The sequence below is a fragment of the Paramacrobiotus metropolitanus genome, unplaced genomic scaffold, assembly GCF_019649055.1.
Source record: "Paramacrobiotus metropolitanus isolate TYO unplaced genomic scaffold, Prichtersi_v1.0 Parri_scaffold0000050, whole genome shotgun sequence".
Taxonomy (NCBI): domain Eukaryota; kingdom Metazoa; phylum Tardigrada; class Eutardigrada; order Parachela; family Macrobiotidae; genus Paramacrobiotus; species Paramacrobiotus metropolitanus.
The window spans coordinates 235198-257121 of NW_026570270.1; the positions used below are offsets into that span (position 1 = coordinate 235198).

Genomic DNA, 21924 nt, shown 5'->3' on the forward strand with positions numbered 1-21924 from the left:
TGGAAAGCGCTTTGGCATTTCCGCTTTACCGTATGCAGCACAAAAAAGCAAAACTTTTGCCAGTTTTCACTCGTTTCAGTGTTTTTGTTTCTTGGTGATCTGGATTTTCCAGACTTATGATGATCCGATCATTGTGTTACACATTTACTTACTAATATTTTGAAAGGTGCTATGGATGCTGATGTGGAAAGTATCCAGACAGAGAGTGGAACGGATGTTGTTGCTACTGAGAACAAAACTCCAGAGAACGTGAAATCTGAAGGTTCGTGCGTACTGGTACCTACCTAAAACATTTTTCTTCTGCGAAATTCATCCCTGAATTGATGATGTTGGGGCTGTTTAGAACGCAGTGAACCCTCCTCCCGCAGCCGTCGTCGTCGCAATGCCAAAGCCGCGGCCAAAGCGCGAAAGGAAGCCGAAGCCCGTCTGGGTTCGTCGCTGTCCTCACTTTCCTTCGATCACTCGCAGGAATCGCTCAACCTCGCGGAATCCCATTCCAGCCTGGCCCCCTCCCTCTCCACCCCTTCTGCCAGTACCTCGAAGAAGGGCAAGAGCAAGAACAAAGCCAAACGCCAGAAATCCGATCCCACCCGCCTCATGTCGCCGTTGAAGAACAAATGCCAGCACGAGGAGAAATTCGCCAAAGCATTGGAGACGCGCGAGCAGATTTTGTTGGAGAAGGCCGAGAAAGTGCGACTGCAGAGTAAGAAGGTGGAGGAGGTGCGGCAGGTCAAGGCGGCGGCGCTGCAGCAGATCCGCGATAATATCTCCGATAAGATGCAGCGCGCGGAGCGGATTCGCGAGCAGAAGATCACGACGATTAAGATTAAGGCACGGGATGAAGCTATCAAGGTGGATGAGATTAATTTTATCAATAATATCAAGTCGCGGAATCGGATTATGGATGTCATGGAAAAGGTACACAGTAAATTCGTTAGTAATTATTTTAATTGAATTTTTAACGTATTAATAAATTCGTAAAAAATTTTTTATCAAATTTTCTAATGGCGCGAGTGTGTAAATCTTTTTGCATCTTTTAAAGTGTTGTTTTTTTATTTTTCATAAATTTAAAAGAAGTGAAAAAGCATTTAGGGTAAATTTTTTTCCGTTGTAATTTTTCTTTCTCATGTTTGGGTTTTTGCGGATATTAGATTGGAGATTGCATTTTGATTTTTTCTACTATCCACTGTACTACGAGATGTTCACCATTAAGCACGGCCCGTAATTTCCTACCGCGAAGATGGTAAAAATTTGAAGAACAAGCCAGAACGAAGCAGATTAGTTTTAAGTGTGGTTAATGCAGAATTTTTGGGAAACTATGATTCCAGAAGCAGAACGTTTTAATGCTGTAAGTTGTTGGCACTTATTTCAAGTACTATAACAAATAAGTTATTTGTTATAGTACCTGCCTTGATTTTCACTGACTTAAACTATTTTATAGCGGAAGAAAAGGTTAATGAAATCGTATTGCGATTTTTGAGATCGCTTTCAAATTTCACTGGTTGTTTTTGGCTCTTGATTTTCTTTGTCGCATGTTTTTACTTTTGAGCTGTTTTACCGTTTTATGTGTTTTGTTGCACATTGCTCAATCTGTTTTACCAACGTTCAGGAACAAAAAATCGTGTTGATACGTAATATTGTACGTACTCTACGTAATACGGTGGTTAATTCTTTGGAAAAATTTGCATTATAGCTTTTACAGCAGAACATTGTTTCTGTCTTCACAAAATTGAAAAAAAAACGGGAAAAGGTTTTCACGCTAAAATTATTATTAAATTTTGTTGTAATCTCTTCGGGATTTTATCGTGCAGTTCTTTTGGTTATCTGGGCAGCAAATTGCTTGGAGTTGCTAGTGCACTGTACTACGAAATCTTTATAGCTTGACATGAATCGTACTTTCTTCCCGGAAAGGCAGAGGTAAATTTACTGTCCATTGTTGAATTGTTATTTTCTATCGTATCTCTTTTGCTGTGGAAAGCCTTTCTTCCGTTTTACAGTATATAATTTTGTATTTCACTTTTTTACAATCTTTTACCGGCGTTTAGGAACAGAAAGTCGTGTCGCGGCAGCAAATTCTGGAGGAAGAACGCGCCAAGCGTTACGAAGAGAACAAAGCCCGCGACGCCGCTGTGGAAGATCGCCGGCGTCAGCAGGAGCTGGACCGTGCGGCGAAACTGTCGGAAATGGAGGAGAAGAAGCGCATCAAAGTGCAGAAAGTCGAACAGCACGTCAACGAGCGTCTGCAGCAGGTGCGCGAGAAAGCCCGCGACCGGGCGCTGAAACTCTTCGCCATCGAGAACGCGCAGCAGGAGAACCGGAAAACCCTACAGGAAAAGATCCAGAAGAAGGTGGAGATCAGCACCCGCCTGCACGAGGAGCGCATCGAGTTGAAGCGGCTGCGGGCGCAGTATCTGCGCAGTCCGCGGCCGGGCTCGGCGGATTCGGCCAGCCACCTGCCGGATGTGGAGACGTCCAGCCGGTATCGGTCGCACACGACGGAGGTGTCGCCGCGGAAGGATAAGGTCATGAAGGGGAAGATTGAGATGCAGGTGGAGATTAACCATATTGCCGCGCGCTATGAGAAAATGGGGAAGAAACTGCGGACTAAACTGCTCAAACGAGACGGACCCGTTGAACCGGTATGATTAGTTAATTAACAAATTCTTTACAGAATTAATCGTACGAGAATTTAAAAAAAAAATTAATTCTGAAAGAAAGAATTTGAATCAAACGAAACTGCGAAAAACGGCTGATCGACAGTTTTGAAAACAAATTAATCGTACGAGGATTCTAATTTGTGTTCAGAACTGTCGATCGGCCGTTTTTCGCAGTTTCGTTCGATTTTCGGCTGAATTCCAGTCGAGTTTTCAGAAAACAGCATAAACATTTCTGCTCGACTGTTAGTAATTTAGTACATATGGACAGTACATTAGAAAGTTATGGACTGTTTGTGAAAACGCTGACTGCAAATTGTGACTGCAAGCTGTGATTCTGCGAAAACCAAGCAGTTCTATGGTTTTTTTTACTTTTTAATAACAAATTCAGAGGCAGTTTTATTACACTTGCTGCTTCCTTTTAAACGAATAAGAATACATTAAAAATTTGTAAGTTTTGGATGGTTCAACAAAAGATGTAAACTGATTTTTAAGGACATTGTTATGCACATATGTTTGTTGGTCAGCCGTTTTTCCAGCTTTGTGCCATTACTCTACGTCGTCACCATATTACAGTGTAGTGCCTACTGGCAAAGTTGTAACCTAATATTTCTTCGTTATGTCGGAACAGATGGTTTGTCAAAATATCACACAGTTACCCAACCAACCAACCTGATGACAAAGTTACAGTGATCTAGTGGTAGTTTTTATGAAAACCAGCCACTTGAAATCTTCGCAGATATTTCTGTTGCTGCCTTTTCTGATTTATCTCGTTGCTGACAATGTGAGCACATGATTGGATTTTGCAGGTGATACGGCAGGCGAAATGGGAAAGCGGAGATGTGTCGTCTGCCTTCGAATTGTTGGAGTGTTTGAAATACGCTACCGGTTGGGGGTCGTGGACGGCGCAGATCACCCAGACTCTGGAGCCGTGCCTGGAACGACTGGCCAAACAGCTCGTATCGGCCAACAGATCCAAAGATACCATGATGGTGAGTATGCTTACCAGGTGTCACGGTTAAAATTTGCTGTCCGGTTGGCTTGGCTTAAACAGTAAGACCTAACTCTTCGAACATTACTGTTAAGATTTATTAAAAACAACTCGGCGGAAAAGCGTTTCTGCTGTTGTATGGTCACAGCATAATTCGTTTCATTTTATCATAATAATATTATTGACAACGGTTAGGAAGTTTTAGGAGTTTCCGTGCCACATTCTACGTCTGATCCATGTTTGTCGTTGTAGAGTTACGTGGTCGATAACTTGATAGTGCTAAGCGGCGACAACTTAAATTGTAAAACTGGTAGCAAGTTTATACTTGCTCTTCCTTTTTTGACTGGGCCTGTCTTACGCGCGGGTGTCAATTTTTTTAATTTTTGAACTATTTTCACTCGTAATTGAAAATGTGAAATGCCCCGTTGGTTGTTTAATTATTTTTTGAAATTTTGTTGCAGGTTGTAGAATTAAAACGCGGCATTTTGCGCATCGTGGAGCAATCGGTCGGGATCATTGGTCTGTGCATGGGCGGAGACCGGCCGACCAATGTCCCGGAGAAGCCCATCTGTTCCGTGTACAATTTACTGTATACATTGCTGGCGTATGATGCCTTCCGCTTCCTCCTGGCGACCGATGTCTTTGTGGGTTTGGTGGAACAGGCCAAGTACTTCAGTGAATTGCTCGTGTTTGGCAAGACCAATGGCAAGCCGAAAGTTCCCGTGGCGGTCTTTGATAGCTGTTTCAAGGTACAAGAAAAAACAAATTTGAATCTTACTGTAGTTCTTGTTTAGAAACATCACTTTTACAGAGCATGTACGTAAAAGCTTTACTATAACTACAAATTTATTTATATTATAAACGTTAAAACGTGTTTTAAATTCGTTTAAGCAGCTTTCGAACTAACTATCTGTACAGACGGTAGACAGCGTAGTACAAGGGGTTGCTCCAGATGGCCTGGAGTTGAATGTTATCGCTTTATGAAACCAAACTTAAATGAGTGATTCGCAATGTTGTTTGAAAGGGTTTATCGGTTTCTAAGTTGAACATAACATTTTTGCGTTCATTTGCTGGGATAACATTTTTTGCGTTCATTTGCTGATATAATTTGTTTAAATTTGCATAATTTTAATTAGTGTCCAGCAGAGAAATTTTTGTACATGTCGGGGCCTTTACTGAATAATAATCATTAATCTTTTGCTTTTTATTTACCGCCAGAAAACTGTTTGTGTTTTCGTTTTGTTGAAAACTGTGATGTGCTCTTTATGCGCCTTTAATTATTTTATTTATTACATACATTCGGGTTTCTGTATTCTGCAGGCGTTGGAAGTTATGTTCCGCAGTTTCGAGCATTTCTGCCGCAAAGACATCCCCGACGCCATCAGCGAGCGCATCACCGACTTTATCCGTTATTTCATGACCTGCGGCATCCTGCAGATGATCGGCCGCTATCACACCCTGCAGCTGCACCAATCCGACGGGAAACTGCCCTATCTCCGGCGGAACTTCCAGTTCACCACCTGGATCAGTCGACTGATGTCCGCCCGCAAGGCAGCCGTTACCCAGGGCGACAAATTCAACGCCGATCTGGACTGCTGTGTACAGTACGAACTGTTGGTGTTCCGCGATGTCCTCAAATCGGCCCCGGTGTTCGGCAGCGTGACGCTGCTGTATGATTTGTTGCGATTGGGACGGTCGCGGCCCCGTTGTCTGGAGTCGTGTCAGGCGGAGATTCCCGAGGATTCCTACCGGGTGGCCGTGGATGTGGTGCGGATGTTGAGCTGTGTGGGAAACGCGGATCTCGTCCCGCTACAGGTATTTTTTAATTACTGTGTCAGTTTTTGAAATTGTTTTACTAATTATTTACTTTTTTGAATTTTTTTAAATTAGTCACGGTGCTGTTTGCCGGCGTTTGGTAAGCCGCTTCTGCATTTGTACTGACGCTTTCGTAGTTGAATGGCTCAATGATCTTTATGTACCTGTACATGAGCTGCATTATGCATATCGGGTTCATAACAAATTGCGTCTAATGCTCTGTTAAATGTTAAAAATTTTTACGGACTGTTTAATTTTTACTAATCTGTTTCACCGTTATTTTTCTTATAACGTTATGTTACCGATGGTTATGTCAGTTTTTTGCTGTTTTTTTTTTAAATTTCTTTAATTTTCCAAATTGCGGTTTGGTTTTCTTGTGCTTGTAAGCTGTAACGCTTTTTTGAATACTTTCCGGTGTTTGTATGAAATGGCTGCGTTGAAAAGCGATCCAAATTAAACGGGCTACAGTATATGCAGTTTCTTTATGAAAACTTGAGATGTTTTCGCAGTAATTTGATTTGCTGATTGGCAGCGGTTTGGTTTTGTGGTCGTTTGGTAGTTATGACCTGTTGTTACCGGCGTGTATCAGTTATTGCGGTGTTGTAGTGAAAGGGCTGTGCCCAGGGTAAGTTGAAAGGTGGACGGAATCCTTCAGTTTTGATAATAAGCGCCGCTAATTAATTTATTTGATTTATTCTGAGCATACAATTTTTATCTCTCTTTTTCTTGGATTGAGAAAGTTAGATATTGCGTAAATTGCAGCTCCGTTGTCGATTTTTAGGCTTCCGTCTGTAAGGCATAAAGTATGTTATCGTCAGTTTTAACTTGTGTTTATCAACCAGCGGGCTTCCTTACAGACCGCGTTTCGGGATTTAACCTTGAGCATTCAGTTCCGGCACATCTGCTCCTTCCTGATCGACCACTGTCTGACCTTTCTGGAGGAGCGGGCCTACCTGCTGCACGACGTCGTGCTGCTGATCGGGCAGTTCGCCTTCTTCAGTCCGGAACATCAGGACATTGTGCACGCCGGGCATCCGCCGAATCTCCTGCAACAGCTGGCACGCTTCCCGGTCGAGTACTTGACGGTGCGCATTCTACAGGATATTCTGCTGCCCACGCTGATTATCTGCTGCTATCAGAATCGGAAAAATTGCTCTATTTTGGCGGAGGAAATGGATCTGAATCATTTGATGCTATATATCAAGGTGAAGCATTGTTGTGACTGCCGTCCTCACAGATACTGTCAGATGTGTTGAGGAAATTTTAGTTCTTTTGTCTTTCCTAATTATATTTCTTGATATACTTAATTTTCTAAATTAAGCTTTTTCATGATGTTTTTTTAACCATTTTCTTAATGAATTTAATTTTTTTCTATTCATTTACGGTACATATAAGCGATTACAGCGGCTAATTTGCTGTAATTTTGACTTACTTTTCTCCCCAGCGAAACCCGTTTTTCTTAGCTGAAGAGTTGTGTTTTTTTAGTGCTGTGAAATGAATTTATGGCCAAGCAGAACAATGGAGGACCATCTTCGCGTTGCACTTTCCGCTACACCGCGTTATGGAAAAATGTTCAAAGATCACTTCGAAGAAGGTAAAGACAGCCGTTTCGACTTAGGATTGCTTAACGGTATGTTAAGCAGGCGTTAAATTATAATATAATAATTGGTGTTATATGTACAATTTGTGTGTTTGTAGATTTCTTGCGGTACGCGTTGGAGAACCGGTTTCCCCATTCCGAGTGGAATGCAGCGGCGGCGTTTTTCTATCAGAGTTCCGAGGAAGATGAGCATCTCCTCAATCAGCCCGAGGAAAAGCAACAGGATACAAAGGAATTCTTTGAGGAAATGTGCCTGTTACTGGAGTAATCTCCGCTGAAAAATCGATATGTGATCTGTACAATGAATCTTCTCTGCATGAACGACTCGGTATCACTTGTTTGACTACTGTGATTATTTTTCTGCGATGGGTCTGTAAATGTGTATTGCATTCGGTTTGCAAAAATTAAATTAATTTCAATAAAGCTTTCGCAACGAAACCGAAAATCTTATCAAACAATTCTTCCGGTTGATCAAACCCAAACAATTCACTGCCGCCACAGTTTATTAAAGTCGGTTAAATAACGGTGTGTTTTGTTAGCATTGTTACGTGTCAGGCTACCAAGGAACGGAATAATTACGACGGAAGAAAGGTAATAAAAACTACCGGAAATATATATCTGTGAAGTTGCCAGAACAATTTTCATCAGAATCAGAACATTTTTCATCAGTTTGGTGCTGAATTAGGCGGTTTCACGCGAACAACGGAACATCCAAAATTGCACATGCCGCGAGGTAGGTGGCTTTCGTGCACCGTCCACTGGACAGAATCTTCGTCGTAGACTTCGATGGAGTCATCGGCACCGAAGTTGTACCCTCCCAGGGCGTACATTTGTTGTTGCACAAGCCGCCCCTCAAGGTATCTACGTTGATTCAAACTCCCTGTGCAAAATTCAGTTAGACCTCGTTCCGAAGTTTGTCAAGGCTCACTGCTTTGAGAAACAGGTTACCAAAGCATTTTATACCTTTCATCTACCAATAACGTAAATCAGACCGTTGGGACCCACACATGCCAAATACCAAAACCGCGCCGTCGGCATGCTGGCCAGTTCGCTCCAGGTATGGGCTTGCGGATCATAGCGGAGTGTCAGTGTGGTACTGAGTGTGCTTCCACCGGATGTCAAACCTCCAGATGCGTACAGATGACCGTTGTATGCCACTGCGGCGGGTCTATACAGCCGTACCGGCAGATCAGCTACACCACCCCACCGACCTACAGAAGGATCGTATTGCTCCACGGCTTGCAACACGGTGCGACTTGGAGTTCCACCAACTGCGTAGATGCGGTGGTTCAGGGCGACGATTGAATGTCCGTTGCGGTCGTACTGCATCGGCGCCACTTCGCTCCACAGGTCGCGATCGAGATCATAGCGGTGGACGCGTCGCAGGAAGTTGCTGTGAATGTCGCCTGATGACTATCCGCAACACGCAAATACGTGCTTGTCGTCCACATTTACCAGGCCGGCGCCACATACAGGATATGGTAAACTCTTCGTCAGCGTCCACGTTGAACTAACGGAGTCGAAAAACTGCGCGCAGTCCAGAGTCTGGAATCGCTTGATCTCTCCGCCGAGGCACATAATGATTTGCTTGGAACCTGAAAACCCAGTCTCCAAGAACTTATTACTGGCATAATTGTAATAACTAGCAAAATTCCCTTGGTGAACTAAGGTTAATAATTTGCGACTTTATATGCAGTAATGTGCAAATAATTATTATGCAGTATAAGTACCGAATTGTATCGATTTTACCGTACGACTTGTGTGAATTATCAAGGAGCAATGCAGAATTCAGTAAACGTTCTATATCTTCCGCTTTCCATAACTGTCTTCCGTTGACGGCTGGTTCCTCTGGTTTGGGAGCATTATCAAATAACGTCATGTACCATTCCATGTGACCCTGGGCTAAGGGAGCGCGGACGCAAAAACCGCAGAACCGGGCGAATGTCCGGCCAGGGTCGGACCGGGTCGTGCTTTAGCCAGCGCACAACGGTTCCCAGAACTTCGTCCTTCTTTTCAACGCACAGACAGTCTTCACACAGCAAATCGATCAACTATATACAATAAAAACGAAAGCGTTTCAATGAAGCTGCGAGCGCATGCTTGAACAGCGCAGCTGAGCGTATATCGAATTGCATCGTACTGGGACGCGATCATTACCAAACAGCTGAAACGGATCGCTAATGAAAGCGGCAAAGTCTTTTCCTGGTTTTTATCGAATTGCATAAACTCGAAGGTTCGCGAAATGTCTGAAAAATTCTGCAGGACCATTGATTCAGCCTTGTCTGTTAGGATTGTTCGGTGCATCGATAACTTTGTTGTGTTGTTGTAGTGGACGGGCTGTGTTAGGCAACAGGCATCCACGTGTCCATTAATTTGTAAACGGGCATCCTACGGTTTCGATAATTAGTATTTAAACGCTGAAAGATATTTGATTTGTACAGAATGCCTAATTTTTATTACTCTCTTTCTTTGTTTGAACGGTTAAGATATCGCGTAAATTGAAGTTCCGTGTCGATTTCTAGGCCAAGGTTTTTCAAGCACAACCTTTGATTTTTAACCTGGGTGTATTTGCAGTAAACTGGCTGCCTTGCAGACGGCATTTCGGGATTTAACCTTGAGTATTCAGTTCCGGCACATCTGCTCCTTCTTGATCGACCACTGCCTGACCTTTCTGGAGAAGCGGGCCTATTTATTGCACGACATCTATTTATTGCACTTGACATTTATTGCACGACATCTTGCTGCTGATCGGGCAGTTCGCCTTCTTCAGTCCGGAGTATCAAAATATTGTGCATGCCGGGCATCCGCCGAATCTCTTACAACAGCTGGCACGTTTCCCCGTCGAGTACCTGACGGTGCGCATCCTGCAGGACATCGTGCTGCCCACGCTAATTTTTTGCTGCTGCCTAAATCGGAAAAACTGCTCGATTTTGGCGGAGGAAATGGATCTGAATCATTTGATGCTTTATATCAAGGTGAAGCAATGTCGTATACGTACTACTGTTCTCACGAATACTGTCAGATGTTGACCAAAATATAATTCCTTTGCCTTTCCTAATCATTTTTTTTTATTTACTAAATGTTTTAAATTCTAACTTTTTAATTAATTTTGTCTTTATATTTTATTCATTTATAAGCGATTAGAGCGGCTAATTTGCTATAATTTCGATATACTTTTCTCCCCAGTATGACCCTTTTTTTAAGCATAAGAGTTGTGGTTTTTTAGTGCTATGAAATGAATTTATGGCCGAGCAGAAGTATGGAAGACCAAATTTGCGTTGCACTTTCCGCTACACCGCGTTATGAGAAGATGTTCAAGGATCATTTCGAAGAAGGCAGCCGTTTCCACTTAGGACTAGTTGGGCGGTTTCACACGTACAACCGTACATCCAAAATTGTACATGCCCTGTGGTAGATGGCTTCCGTGCACGGTCCAGCGGTCAGAATGGTCATCGTAGACTTCCATGGAATCGACGCCTTCTCTATACCCTCCCAGGACGTACATTTTGTTGTTCGCACAAGCAATCCCGACATAGCATCGACGTTTGTTCAAGCTCCCTGCGAAAAAAAAGCCAGTTAGAGTGTTTTCCCGAAGAGTCTAAACTCGTGTGTGCTCATTTTACTGGAACAGGATACGGAAATCATACCTTTCCTCAGCCACTGGTTTGTCGATGTGTCATACGCTTCCACGGTGGATAGAATGTGGTTCAGTTCTGAATACTGCACGGTCGATCGGCCCCCTAACAGGTAATAATAAGCAATAAAATTAAAAAAATAATCAAAACATTCAGCAAATTAAATTATTCATTCGTTAAATTTCATGGAATATAATGGATATTAGCAAATTTTTACCAATAACATATATCAGACCATCCGGGCCCACACACGCCGTACACCAGAACCGCGGAGTGGGCATGCTAGCCAGCTCACTCCACGTATTTTTTTGTGGATCGTAGCAGAATGTGGTACTGACAACGCTTCCATTGGCTGTCAAGCCTCCGAAAGTGTAAAGACCACCGTTGTGCGCCACCGCGGCGAACCAATACAGCGGTACCAGCAGGTCGGCTACAGAGTGCCATCGATCTATAGCGGGATCATACCGCTCGACGGCTTGCAGAACGGTGCGGGTGCCGCCTTGAACTCCACCAATCACATAGATGTGATCGTTGAGAATGATAGTTGAATGTCCGTTGCGGTCGTAATGCATTGGAGCTACGTCGCTCCACACGTCGAGGCTGAGGTCATAGCGGTGGACGCGTCTCAAGAAGTTCCGGTGGATGTCGCCTGATGAATATCCGCCGCACACAAATAAGTGCTCATCGTCCACATTCACCAGACCGGCGCCAAATACAGGATATGGGAGACTTTTCTTTTTCGTCCACGTCGAGCTGACCGGGTCGAAATAGTGCACGCCGTCAAGCGGCGTAATTCCTACAACTTCCCCACCGGCGCAAACAATGATTTGGTTGCAACCTTTATGACCAAACATTCTCAAGAATCAATTAAGTTGTTATCGCCTCACGTACTCGTAGCAACTTTACGGTGTAAACTTTATGTATCATTTTAGCAACTTGATTTACTGTCGTAGACCAAAGTTTACCGTAACGCTTGCGTGGACGACGCTGCGACTCATCACCCACTGTTGAAGATTCTAGTAGATGTACTATATCTTCCAGTTTAAATAACGTTTCTTCATTGGCGGTTGATCCATCTTCCGGGGCATTATCGAACAAATTCAGGCACAAATACTGCTGACCAAACGATGAGCTGAGGAATCGTGGACGTACGTACCGCAAAATTTCACGAATGTGCGGCCATCGTTGGTCTGTGTCGTGTTTCCGCCAGCGTATTACAGCACCCAGAACTTCGTCTTCATTTTCAGCGCAGAGACCATCCATACGTAACAGCTCGATCAACTATACAAGACAACAAAGATTGTTTCAACAACCGGTTACAAGCCTGCTCAAAGAAAACGCCGAACCTGGTCTTTATTCACGTTCAGAAACTCGGAGCTTTGTGAAATTACTGGAAATTTCTTCAGAACCATGGTCTTTGCGTTTTCCGTCAGGCGTGGTCGGTGCGCCGCTGTAAGAGGGCAGCAAAAGGTCATCAAGCAGTTGGATGGATCCAAGTTTTTCTCCATGTATTCCCAGCATACATTAGTAACTGGACGAAAATCGAGAAAATGTGCAGCGACAAGAAGAGCGTGCACATTCTCATCGCTGATAATAATGTCCGAAGAATAACAAAACTCGATCAAGCTGCAATCAGCGGTAGACTGGTTTTAGCCAGCATTCGGAATGACTGTTAGCACAAACAAGCCAGTTTTTGCCACACTGAAGTAATAGTTACGAAAACCATGATCAGTAATCACTAACAGGTGCTGCGTTGCAGTAATTATGCTGATAATGCATATGTGTTGACTTCGAATGCAACGCAGAACTTAACTCGTTCGAGTATATTATGCAGTGACGTAAAAGTGTCGTACGTCTTAAGAACTTCACTGGGCACCTCCTTCAGTCGAACTTCCTTTTCTTGGCACTCTCTCAGACCGATGGTAAAAATGTTGAGGAAGTACGTGCTGTGAGCACTGAGGACCAGACGATGGCAGGGAATCCCAACGGAATCCTCTTCTTGACCTTTAACAACGACATCACACAGGCTCTCACAGCTGGGAGTGTCACGCAGCACACGCAGCATACTGACGAAACGGGCTTGATCCATTGGCAGTCTGACATAACGGCCCTCCTGAGGTAAAACACTTGCAGCTTCTTCTCTAATTGGTGGATTATTTGCCATTGCCATAACTGATTCGGAAAAGTAAAGCGGTTTGCAAAGTCACAAACTCGACATAAAGTGGTACAGAAATGGAAACAAACGGTGCTAACAAAACCGTTGCTGTTTTAAAGTTGTGCTGATGTTTACAAGAAATGTTAGCAGCAGAATAGCAGATTAATTTTTATCAGTATCCACAGTGATAGCGTAATCGGCCACTATAAACAAAGCAAAGATACTGAATTTGTACCTTTGAGCAGTGACTCGTGTATACAGTGTGCATCATCTGTGCACCCACGGGAACTTTGAGTTCTGAAGAAAATGAGCGTGAACGACAAGACTTGGCAATAAATAAGTTGGTATCACTTGTTTGCCCACATTAGTTTTCGGTTGTCGGGTTTATAAAATTAATGTGTACTGCAGTCTTTCAACTGGTATCGGTACTGCATCGTTTTAATAAGATGCGTTCATTTCAGTAAATACTTTCAATCCGACACAAAAACGCTCTCAAATAACGGTTTAAGCTGATCAAATCGAAACACGATAATTCATTGCCATCGTATTCTGGTAAATTCAGGAGAAATTAACTTCTGTTCCCTGCATTGTTACGTGCTAAGGCCACTAACCGAGAGCGAATAATGTAGACTAATTATGTAGTTATGACGAAGGAAAGCCAATAAGAAACAACCGGAAAAGATACCGCAAAATTATTAGTCGTATCACTCGTATGCAACTAATGTAAGATCTGGATGATGAATCTGACATGCATGAAAGACAAGACCTGGTATTTCAGCACTTATGACTACTTTGTTTATTTTTCCTCGATTGGGTCTGAGTATTATATGTGCATAATTGTACTGCATTGAGCTTTGATAAGATGGATATCCGATATTGAAAACCTTGCTTTCACGCCGACAAAAGTTCTCCTGAACAACGTTAAAAGCAATTAAGTACGAGGTAATAACAGCCCAAGAATTTATCGCCATTGAAAACTAATAACATTTATGCCTGACGTTGTTACGTGTCTGGGTTACCAAGAACTGGGTGTGACAAAAAAAACATATTAAAGAATTATTAGGAATAAGTCTTCTTTCAACCATTTCGTATGGGTCCAGGAGGTTTCCTGCGCACTACGGCACATCCAAAATTGCACATGCCTCGCGGTAGGCGGCTCCCCTGCACAGTCCAGCGGTCAGAATCTTCGTCGTAGTCTTCGATTGAATCATCGGTCATGCCACCTGTGAACCCTCCCAGGACGTACATTTTGTTATTAACACAAGCAGCTCCGACATGGTATCGACGTTTATTTAAACTACCTGTGTAAAAGGCAGTCAGACGGTTAGGCCGTTCCGAAATTAGTACAGCTGTTAACCCACAAGCTCATTCTTTTTGAAACAGAATACGAACCATACTTTTCGTTAGCCACTGGTTTGTAGAAGTGTCATACGCCTCCACGGTAGATAGAATACTATTACTGATTCCTACGTCGATTCTCGACATTCCCCCTGAAAGATCCTAAATACAGTAAATTATCACACCGGATACTGTGCGCGAATACGGTACTCGTACATAGCAAGGAAGTGTGGAACGATTTGTTCGTTCATTAACAGTTGTCTCGTGCGACAGTTACTGAACTTACACGCCAGTTAAAAGCGATCAGAATATTTTCGTTCGGTTGTAAATACTGTAACAGCAGCCGGTTTGACTGGTGTTCTGGTGGATTGGTTAATCCACCTTACCGCGATCTGTTCTTAGGATGTATACAGGTTGTCTACAGGTTGTCTACAAGGTGTCTACGGATGTCTACTGCTGTATACAGGCAGACCTTCTTAGACTCAGCTCGATGCTCTGCCTGTATACACCGGTAGTCATCTGTAGACAACTCGTAGGCACCACTGTAGACATACTGTAGTCACCTGGTTTCTTAGGTTTTCTTAGGATGTATACAGGTTGTCTACAGGGTGTCTACCGATGTCTACCGCTGTATACAGGCAGACCTTCTTAGACTCAGCTCGATGCTCTGCCTGTATACACCGGTAGTCATCTGTAGACAACTCGTAGGCACCACTGTAGACATACTGTAGTCACCTGGTTTCTTAGGTTTTCTTAGGATGTATACAGGTTGTCTACAGGGTGTCTACAGGTTGTCTACGGATGTCTACAGTGACTACAGGAAGGAAAAAAACGTCCCAGTTTTTTTCTTTGGTACGAAACGTTCCATATATACGATCTGTCGGCTGTTAGTGTGGGAAAGGCTGGCACGGTTGGCAGTGATGCTGACCGGAAGCTGACTACCGTTTACATTGTGACAACGGTGGGAGATGTACGATCATCCCATGGCGGTTAAGCAACACAACACAAGGTCATCGCAAGTGTTCATCAGCAAGTACGCAAGATTCAGCGAGCAAAGCAAGCTGAGGAGCAAGCACGTATAAGCGTGGGGCAAGAAGCGCGGAAAGCGCGTAGCAAAAAGTGCAATAAGCACAAGGGCAAGAAGCGCGGACGGCGCGGAGCAAGATTCGGAGCAAGCTGCAGCAAGACCAATTTCAAGATGTTTCTGACCTTGAGATGCGGTCGGTAAAATGTAGGAAAACAAGGATTCTGATCTTCATACAACAACCAATAATCAGTAAAGAAAAGCAATCAACACTCCTACTGGCGGTACAATGTAATGTGATCTATCGCTACAATACTCTGTACATACTTATCCGTACCGGTAGGCGGTAGCACACAGTACTGCCTTACCAAAAACGTAGATCAGGCCGTCCGGACCCCCACATGCCGAACACCAGAACCGCGCCGTCGGCATTCCGGTCAATTCGCTCCAGGCATCGGTTTGTGGATCATAGCGGAGTGTAGTACTGAGAGCGCGTCCATCGGGCGACAAACCTCCAAACGTGTACAGATGACCGTTGTGTGCCACCGCAGTGCACCGATACAGCGGCACCGGTAGGTCGGCTACAGCATGCCACTTGTCGACAGCGAAATCATACCGCTCAACGGCTTGCAGTATGATGCCACCACGATCTCCACCAATTGCGTAGATGCGGTCGCTGAGAATGACAACTGAATGTCCGTAGCGGTCGTAACGCATCGCTGCCACTTCCTTCCAAAAGTCGAAATCAAAGTCATAGCGATAGACGCGTCGACAGCAGTATGTACTTGGCGAATATCCACCGCACACAAATAAGTACTTATCATGCAGGTTAACCAGACCGGCGCCGCATACGGGATATGGTAAACTCTTCTTCTGGGCCCAGCTGGAGCTGATTGGATCGTAATATTGCACACAGTCCAGCGTCTGATGCGACCGGATTTCTCCGCCGACGCACAGAATGACTTGGATGGAACCTTTACTGACCCAAACAATCTTAACTTTGCAGCAATTTCGGTAACGACATCAGAAGGAATTCGCTTTAGTAAACTAATCTCATCAATTACGTATACTGTACTTCTGCAAGCAGATCACGGTATAATAAACCGAACCTTACCGTACGCGTACGACGTGCGTGGCCAAAATTGTGAATTATAACCGATAACTGTTGACAACAATAGACGTTCTATATCTTCGGCTTCGAATATTTGTCTTCCGTAGAAAAATTTGGAGCTGGTGCGTCTTCGGAAGTGTTATTAAAGATGTTCATGTAACACTGATGGAACGGAGAGCTGAGGAATCGCGGGCGAACGGTCCATAACACTGCACGAATATTTGGCCAGCGTCGGAGCGGATCGTGCTTCAGCCAGCGCAAAACGGCTTCCAGAATTTCGTCTTCTTGATCAACACATAGATCATCCGCACATAGGATTTCCATCAACTAGCAAAAACGAAGCATCTTATTAGACTTTTGGCAACACGTTAGCGTATGCTTGAACAGTGCAGAGCATATATGGGTTTAATTTGCTCAATGGAGAGGCGACCAATGTCAATCAATTAAACTTAATGAAAGCCGCAAACCTGGTCTTTGTTGACTTCCATAAACTCGAAAGTATGCGAAATGGCCGAAAAATTCTTCAGAAGCATTGGCTTAACTTTCTCTGAAATACGTGGTCGATGCGCCGCGGTAAGAGGGCAGTACAAGGTCATCAGACAGTTGGATGGATGCAAGCGATCCTCTATGAATTCGCAGCATGCACTGGCAACAGGAAGAACGTCCAAAAGATGTGCAGCGGCAAGAAGAGGGTGTACATTCTCATCGTTGATAATGAGGTCCGAGGAATAACAGTAGTCGATCAACCTGCAATCAGCGGGATTAGGGGGATAGCCACGATTGAGAACGACTGTTAGGTGGCAGCATACCATTACTATACTCTGTAGTCAAATTCGAGTGAATGCAGTACAGTAAATGTACGTACAGACTCTGTACGTACTGTACTGTACTCACTAGAATTTGGAATCCCCTAAACCTACCCTAGCTTTCTGGGTGTAAAAGATGCCGACGCCTAGTGCGGTCGTCTATCGCAAAATTGATAACAAAAGTAAAGGCACATTTTTATATTGCAAGCTACAAAGTAAGAATATTAAACACTGGAGAGCAGGAGAAAATGACAACATTTTAATGCAACAATGCAATAGCAATTACCGTACATTTTAAGAACTTCCGTTGGCACATTTTCTAAGCGAACTTCCTTTTCTCGGCACTCTTTCGGATTGTGGTAAACATGGTTCGGAAGTACGTACTGTGCGCACTGAGAACCAGACGATGACAGGGAATTCCAGGGGAATCATCATCACAGGGGGATTTTTTACCTTTAACGACGAAGACACTCCAGGCAGCATCTCGCAGCCTGGAGTGTCACGCAGCACCCGCAGCATGCTGACAAAGCGGGTATGATCCATTGAGAATCTGACACCCTCCTGAGGAGACGCACGGCTCGTTACTTCCCCAAACAGTACGCTATTTGCCATGGCTCATTCCGAAACAAATTTAAGTCAGCAATTTAATAAGCTCTTAATAGTGGAAATGGAGAGATGGTACTATAACCATAAGCTTCAATCCAAGTTGTGCTGGCATTTGATAACTAGGTCCTGGTACCATATGTTACCAGTGGAGTAAGTTTTATCATATGGACCCAGATAGCGTAATCGGATACGAGTGTGTTAATCGCAAAGATACAGGATTTCAAAACTGATAGCTTCCTAATGTAATTTTTAAACAAAAGCGTCTGGTTGTAGCCGTAAGGATTATGCGTAAATCGAAATCAATGACGAGAATAGGAATTTGTAAGTTGTGCATAGGGTTCAAACTCGTAGTCGTAGTTAAAGTACTATTCAGTTTTAACGAACTCGTTATAAGATATGAACTACTGTATTTATTTGTTTACGTGACCGCCCAGAATCACCAGGGACCGGCCAGAGGCTTTCCTCTCGGAAAAATTCCATTTTTTGTGTGAAGACAGATTAGGTAGCGGGAATACCTAAAAAAGTAGTTTCACCAGAAATGGTCCGGTGGGCGTGGCCAAAACCAATTTTGAATTTTAGATGATGCAATTATCTACGTATATACAGAGCTACATATATCTATATATCTGTATAGTCTATGTATGAATTCCACTTATTACAGTACTTCCATCAAACTGAAGTGCGAGAATTTATTGCATTCCAGTTTGTTAAACTCGGTTGACCAACAGCGCGAACTGTTGAAGCATTATTACTTGCCAAGGTCACTAACCAAAAACGGCCTAGTTATGACGAAAGGAAACAAATAGAAACCACCAGAAAAAAAAAGGATACATCTATTTTCACCCGTATTGTAATAAATGAGGAGGTTTCACACGCACAACGCCACATCCAAAATTGTGCATGCCTCGGGGTAGGTGGTTTCCGTCCACTGTCCAACGATTAGATTCTTCGTCGTAGACTTCGATGGTATTGTCGACGCCATCGTTATACCCTCCCAGGACGTACATTTTGTTGTTAACACAAAGAGCTCCGACAAGGTATCGACGTTTCTTCAAACTCCCTGTGTAAAACGCAGCTAGACCATCTTCCGGAAGTTTGTACAGGTTCATTGTTTTTTGAAAAAGAATACGAAAACATACCTTTCCTCAGCCATTGGTTTGTAGAGGTGTCATACGCTTCCACTGTGGTCAGAGTGTTGCTATTTCCTCCTTCGACTTTCGACAATCCCCCTAAAAGTTCGTAACTCAACTTCGTAATACACCAAAACACCGTGCCATGCACCTATAGTCAGTAGTCACTACGTAGTGGCTCGTTCGTAGTGAAGCCTAGTCTAGGCATAACAGGTTAACAAAGGCTTAACAGGATAGAACAGAGGAAGTGTTTCTGTGATAAAATCTGTTTTATATTGGTATTAAGTTAATACCAATATAAAACAGATTTTATATTGGTATAAAACAAACTTATGGTTAATACTATTAACTATAAGTTTGTACGTGTATCGCGATAAATTAATCTTACCAATTACATAGATCAGACCGTCCGGACCCACACATGCCGAGCCCCAAAACCGCGCCGTCGGCATTCTGGCCAGTTCGCTCCAGGTATCGGTTTGTGGATCGTAGCAGAATGTGGTATTGACAACGCCTCCAGAGGCTGTCAAGCATCCAAATGTGTGCTTCGCATTCCTTATTTCGCAGCTTTGGAACGAGCTGAAACTTCCTCAAGAGTCCTATTCAAGCATCGCCTGTTTCGGCGCCAGTTTGGATCGCATCAAATGGACGGAATTACGCTGGACCAAACGTTTCCTTAATGCTGAGCACTATCCTTTGTTGTAGATTTCTGATGAACTGTTGACTGTTTTGTTATGTGCCGTGCTTTCGTTTATATGAAAGCACATTCTCTTCTGGTAGTCTACAACCTCGTGCAGGGTTGTCCTGATTGTTGTAGACGTTAAGCTGATTAAACAAAACAAAACAAAAACAGACGACCGTTGTGTGCCACCGCGGTGAATCGATACAGCGGTTCCGGCAAATTGGCTATAGCTTGCCAGCAGTCTGCAGTACAATCATACCGCTCCACGGTCGGCAACACGGAGCGATAGTGAATTCCACCAACAGCGTAGATGTGGTTGTTGAGGACGACGACTGAATGTCCCATGCGTTCGTAATGCATCGGCGCTGCTCTCGAGCTTTGAGTTCCTGGATTGCTTTGTTGTTCTGAATCAGCCATGGCGAATAACGAACTGCTGACAATGAGAGAAGATAAAAGAAGTGTTTCCTCTCAGGAGGGCCATTATGTCAGATTCCCAGTGAATCATGCCCGCTTCGCCAATATGGTCCGGGAGCTGCGTGACGCTCCCAGCTGTGAAATGCTGTGTGATGTCATAGTCAAAGGTCAAGAAGAGGATTCCCCTGGAATTCCCTGCCATCGCCTGGTCCTCAGCGCTCACAGCATGTACTTTCGCACCATGTTTACCATTGGTCTGAGAGAGAGCCAGGAAAGGGATGTTCGCTTGAGGAATGTGCCCAGTGGAGTTCTCAAAATGTACGATATTTGCAAATTATACCAGACTTTCTCATGTACTTTCTAATACGTAATGCTCCGCACTAGTAGTCAGCACCTTAGAAATACTGTACGTGTTCTGCAACGTAGCGATACTTCTATTGGGTTTAGTAACCAACTGCAGTGCGGCGAAAACGGATAGTTTTGTGCTAACAGACGGTAACAGTCGTTCTACATCTGGGCTAATTTAGCATACCGGTGATTGCAATTTGATCGATTACTGTTATTCGACGGACCTTATTATCAACGATGCGAATGTACACGCTCTCCTGGCTGCTTCACATCTTTTGGATATTCTTCCGGTGGTCAGTGCATGCTGGGAACATATGGAAAACCACTTGCATCCATCCAGCTGCCTGATGACCTTATGTTGCCTTCTGACCGCGGCGCATCGACCACGCTTAGCTGAAAACGTTAAGGCAATGGTCTTAAAAAATTTTGCGGGCATTTCGCGATACGCTGAATTCCTGGAAGTCAGTGGTGATCAGGTCTGCCACTTTCTTTAACGATCAAGTTTTGTTTTAACGTGTCACATGATCGTTAAAGCAAAACTTGACCATTCTTTAATTCTCCTTGAAAAAAAACACATAATATCAAATGTCCTGAATTACATTAATCAATACGTGCTGTGCATTATTCGAGCATGCGTTGGCAGGTTTTCTAAGACATGTTTTGTGTTTTGTTTAGCTGACTGAACTGCTGTCTGCGGATGATCTCTGTGTTGAACATGAGGACGAAGTTCTGAGTGCCGTTGTGCGCTGGCTTAAACACGACCCGGTCCGACGCTGGCCAAATATTCGCGCAGTGCTGCGGTTTGTGCGCTCGCGGTTTCTAGCTCAGAGTCCCATCAACAGTATATGACTATGTTTGATAACGCTCCCAAAAACGAGCCACATGTCCATGAAGGACAGTTATGTGACCCGGAAGATATAGAGCATTTACTGATGTCTGCAAACAACCTTGATACTTGGGCAAACGGCAAACGGCAAACTTTAGTTTACTAAGTGAAATTACTAGTCAATAGGTTATCATGAGCCAATTGGTTGAGATTGCAATTGGCTCGTCACAGGTTCCTCCCAGCTGATCCCAGTCATCATGTGCATCGGTGGAGAAATCGAGTCACTCAAGACTCTGGATTGTGTGCACTATTTCCACCCAATCAGCTCAACGTGGACGCACAAGAAAGCTTTACCCTATCCTGTATGTGGCGCCGGTCTGGCAAATGTGGACGATAAGTACATTTTTGTGTGCGGTGGGTTCTCGTCAGGTGATGTAGCTACGAACTTCTTAAGTCGTGTCTACTGCTATAACATCGAGTGCGACCAGTGGAGCGCATTGCGTAAAGTACTAGTACTTTATTTCCACTACAGTACTGTAGTGGAAATATTAACGTAAGCACGAAATCTAGTTAAACTTCTGGCGTTCACAAGAAGTCGTGTTGATATTTAAGCAGATTAAGTTTATCAGTGTCCATACTGATAGCGCGATCGGCTACTTACAACGCCATTATACATAATTGAAATTTTATCTATCTGGTTTAAGCTCGAAGCCGCAGGATATTTCACAAAATTTGATAGCCAGATAGTTCGTGTGCATTTGAGCTAAAACGGTTTATGCTTGCAAGTTT

The 21924-nt window shown here is 43.8% G+C and overlaps 4 protein-coding genes across 8 annotated transcripts; 1 reads left to right on the forward strand and 3 right to left on the reverse strand.

Moving 5' to 3' along the window:
* The first annotated feature begins 69 nt into the window (after positions 1-69).
* On the forward strand, positions 70-7470 carry LOC129592218 (S phase cyclin A-associated protein in the endoplasmic reticulum-like). Of its 2 annotated transcripts, none has more exons than XM_055488190.1 (9): positions 70-262; positions 344-918; positions 2046-2639; positions 3464-3646; positions 4107-4394; positions 4966-5460; positions 6318-6665; positions 6946-7090; positions 7159-7470. In XM_055488190.1, exons 1-9 carry the CDS (start codon positions 172-174, stop codon positions 7326-7328), a joined length of 2889 nt encoding a protein of 962 aa, XP_055344165.1. In that variant the 5' UTR covers positions 70-171; the 3' UTR covers positions 7329-7470. The 2 variants fall into 2 exon arrangements, with proteins under 2 accessions (XP_055344165.1, XP_055344166.1); XM_055488191.1 differs by having other exon boundaries at positions 6946-7054; positions 7159-7469.
* Positions 7471-8026: 556 nt separating this feature from the next.
* LOC129592101 (kelch-like protein diablo) lies at positions 8027-8638 on the reverse strand. Its single transcript, XM_055488067.1, has 2 exons — positions 8516-8638; positions 8027-8473 (listed from the first exon to the last, which is right to left on the reverse strand). Exons 1-2 carry the CDS (start codon positions 8636-8638, stop codon positions 8027-8029), a joined length of 570 nt encoding a protein of 189 aa, XP_055344042.1.
* LOC129592219 (kelch-like protein 12) lies at positions 8398-12966 on the reverse strand. Of its 3 annotated transcripts, none has more exons than XM_055488193.1 (9): positions 12549-12966; positions 12042-12321; positions 11661-11976; positions 10913-11533; positions 10708-10800; positions 9619-10618; positions 9218-9448; positions 8810-9111; positions 8398-8655 (listed from the first exon to the last, which is right to left on the reverse strand). In XM_055488193.1, exons 1-6 carry the CDS (start codon positions 12863-12865, stop codon positions 10416-10418), a joined length of 1830 nt encoding a protein of 609 aa, XP_055344168.1. In that variant the 5' UTR covers positions 12866-12966; the 3' UTR covers positions 8398-8655; positions 8810-9111; positions 9218-9448; positions 9619-10415. The 3 variants fall into 3 exon arrangements, with proteins under 3 accessions (XP_055344168.1, XP_055344169.1, XP_055344167.1); XM_055488194.1 differs by having other exon boundaries at positions 9605-10618; XM_055488192.1 differs by having other exon boundaries at positions 9521-10618.
* Positions 12967-13672: 706 nt separating this feature from the next.
* LOC129592226 (kelch-like protein 1) lies at positions 13673-16360 on the reverse strand. Of its 2 annotated transcripts, XM_055488204.1 has the most exons (3): positions 15581-16360; positions 14248-14340; positions 13673-14151 (listed from the first exon to the last, which is right to left on the reverse strand). In XM_055488204.1, exons 1-3 carry the CDS (start codon positions 15927-15929, stop codon positions 13928-13930), a joined length of 666 nt encoding a protein of 221 aa, XP_055344179.1. In that variant the 5' UTR covers positions 15930-16360; the 3' UTR covers positions 13673-13927. The 2 variants fall into 2 exon arrangements, with proteins under 2 accessions (XP_055344179.1, XP_055344180.1); XM_055488205.1 differs by having other exon boundaries at positions 13673-14350.
* Positions 16361-21924: the final 5564 nt, after the last annotated feature.

Bases quoted from the DNA above. Each gene is read 5' to 3' on its own strand.
- LOC129592218 (XM_055488190.1), top strand. From the start codon at position 172: ATGGATGCTGATGTGGAAAGTATCCAGACAGAGAGTGGAACGGATGTT. The intron at 3,647-4,106 runs GTGAGTATGCTT...ATTTTGTTGCAG, and splicing joins GATCCAAAGATACCATGATG to GTTGTAGAATTAAAACGCGG. The intron at 5,461-6,317 runs GTATTTTTTAAT...GCTTCCTTACAG, and splicing joins CGGATCTCGTCCCGCTACAG to ACCGCGTTTCGGGATTTAAC.
- LOC129592101 (XM_055488067.1), bottom strand. From the start codon at position 8,638: ATGTGCCTCGGCGGAGAGATCAAGCGATTCCAGACTCTGGACTGCGCG. The intron at 8,474-8,515 runs GTAAATGTGGAC...TGTTGCGGATAG, and splicing joins CTGTATGTGGCGCCGGCCTG to TCATCAGGCGACATTCACAG.
- LOC129592219 (XM_055488193.1), bottom strand. From the start codon at position 12,865: ATGGCAATGGCAAATAATCCACCAATTAGAGAAGAAGCTGCAAGTGTT. The intron at 12,322-12,548 runs GTACGACACTTT...CGCTGATTGCAG, and splicing joins CCCAGTGAAGTTCTTAAGAC to CTTGATCGAGTTTTGTTATT. The intron at 10,619-10,707 runs GTATGATTTCCG...TTTTTTTCGCAG, and splicing joins AAACCAGTGGCTGAGGAAAG to GGAGCTTGAACAAACGTCGA.
- LOC129592226 (XM_055488204.1), bottom strand. From the start codon at position 15,929: ATGCGTTACGACCGCTACGGACATTCAGTTGTCATTCTCAGCGACCGC. The intron at 14,341-15,580 runs GTAAGGCAGTAC...AGGATCTTTCAG, and splicing joins CGGCCTGATCTACGTTTTTG to GGGGAATGTCGAGAATCGAC. The intron at 14,152-14,247 runs GTATGGTTCGTA...CCTTTTACACAG, and splicing joins AAACCAGTGGCTAACGAAAA to GTAGTTTAAATAAACGTCGA.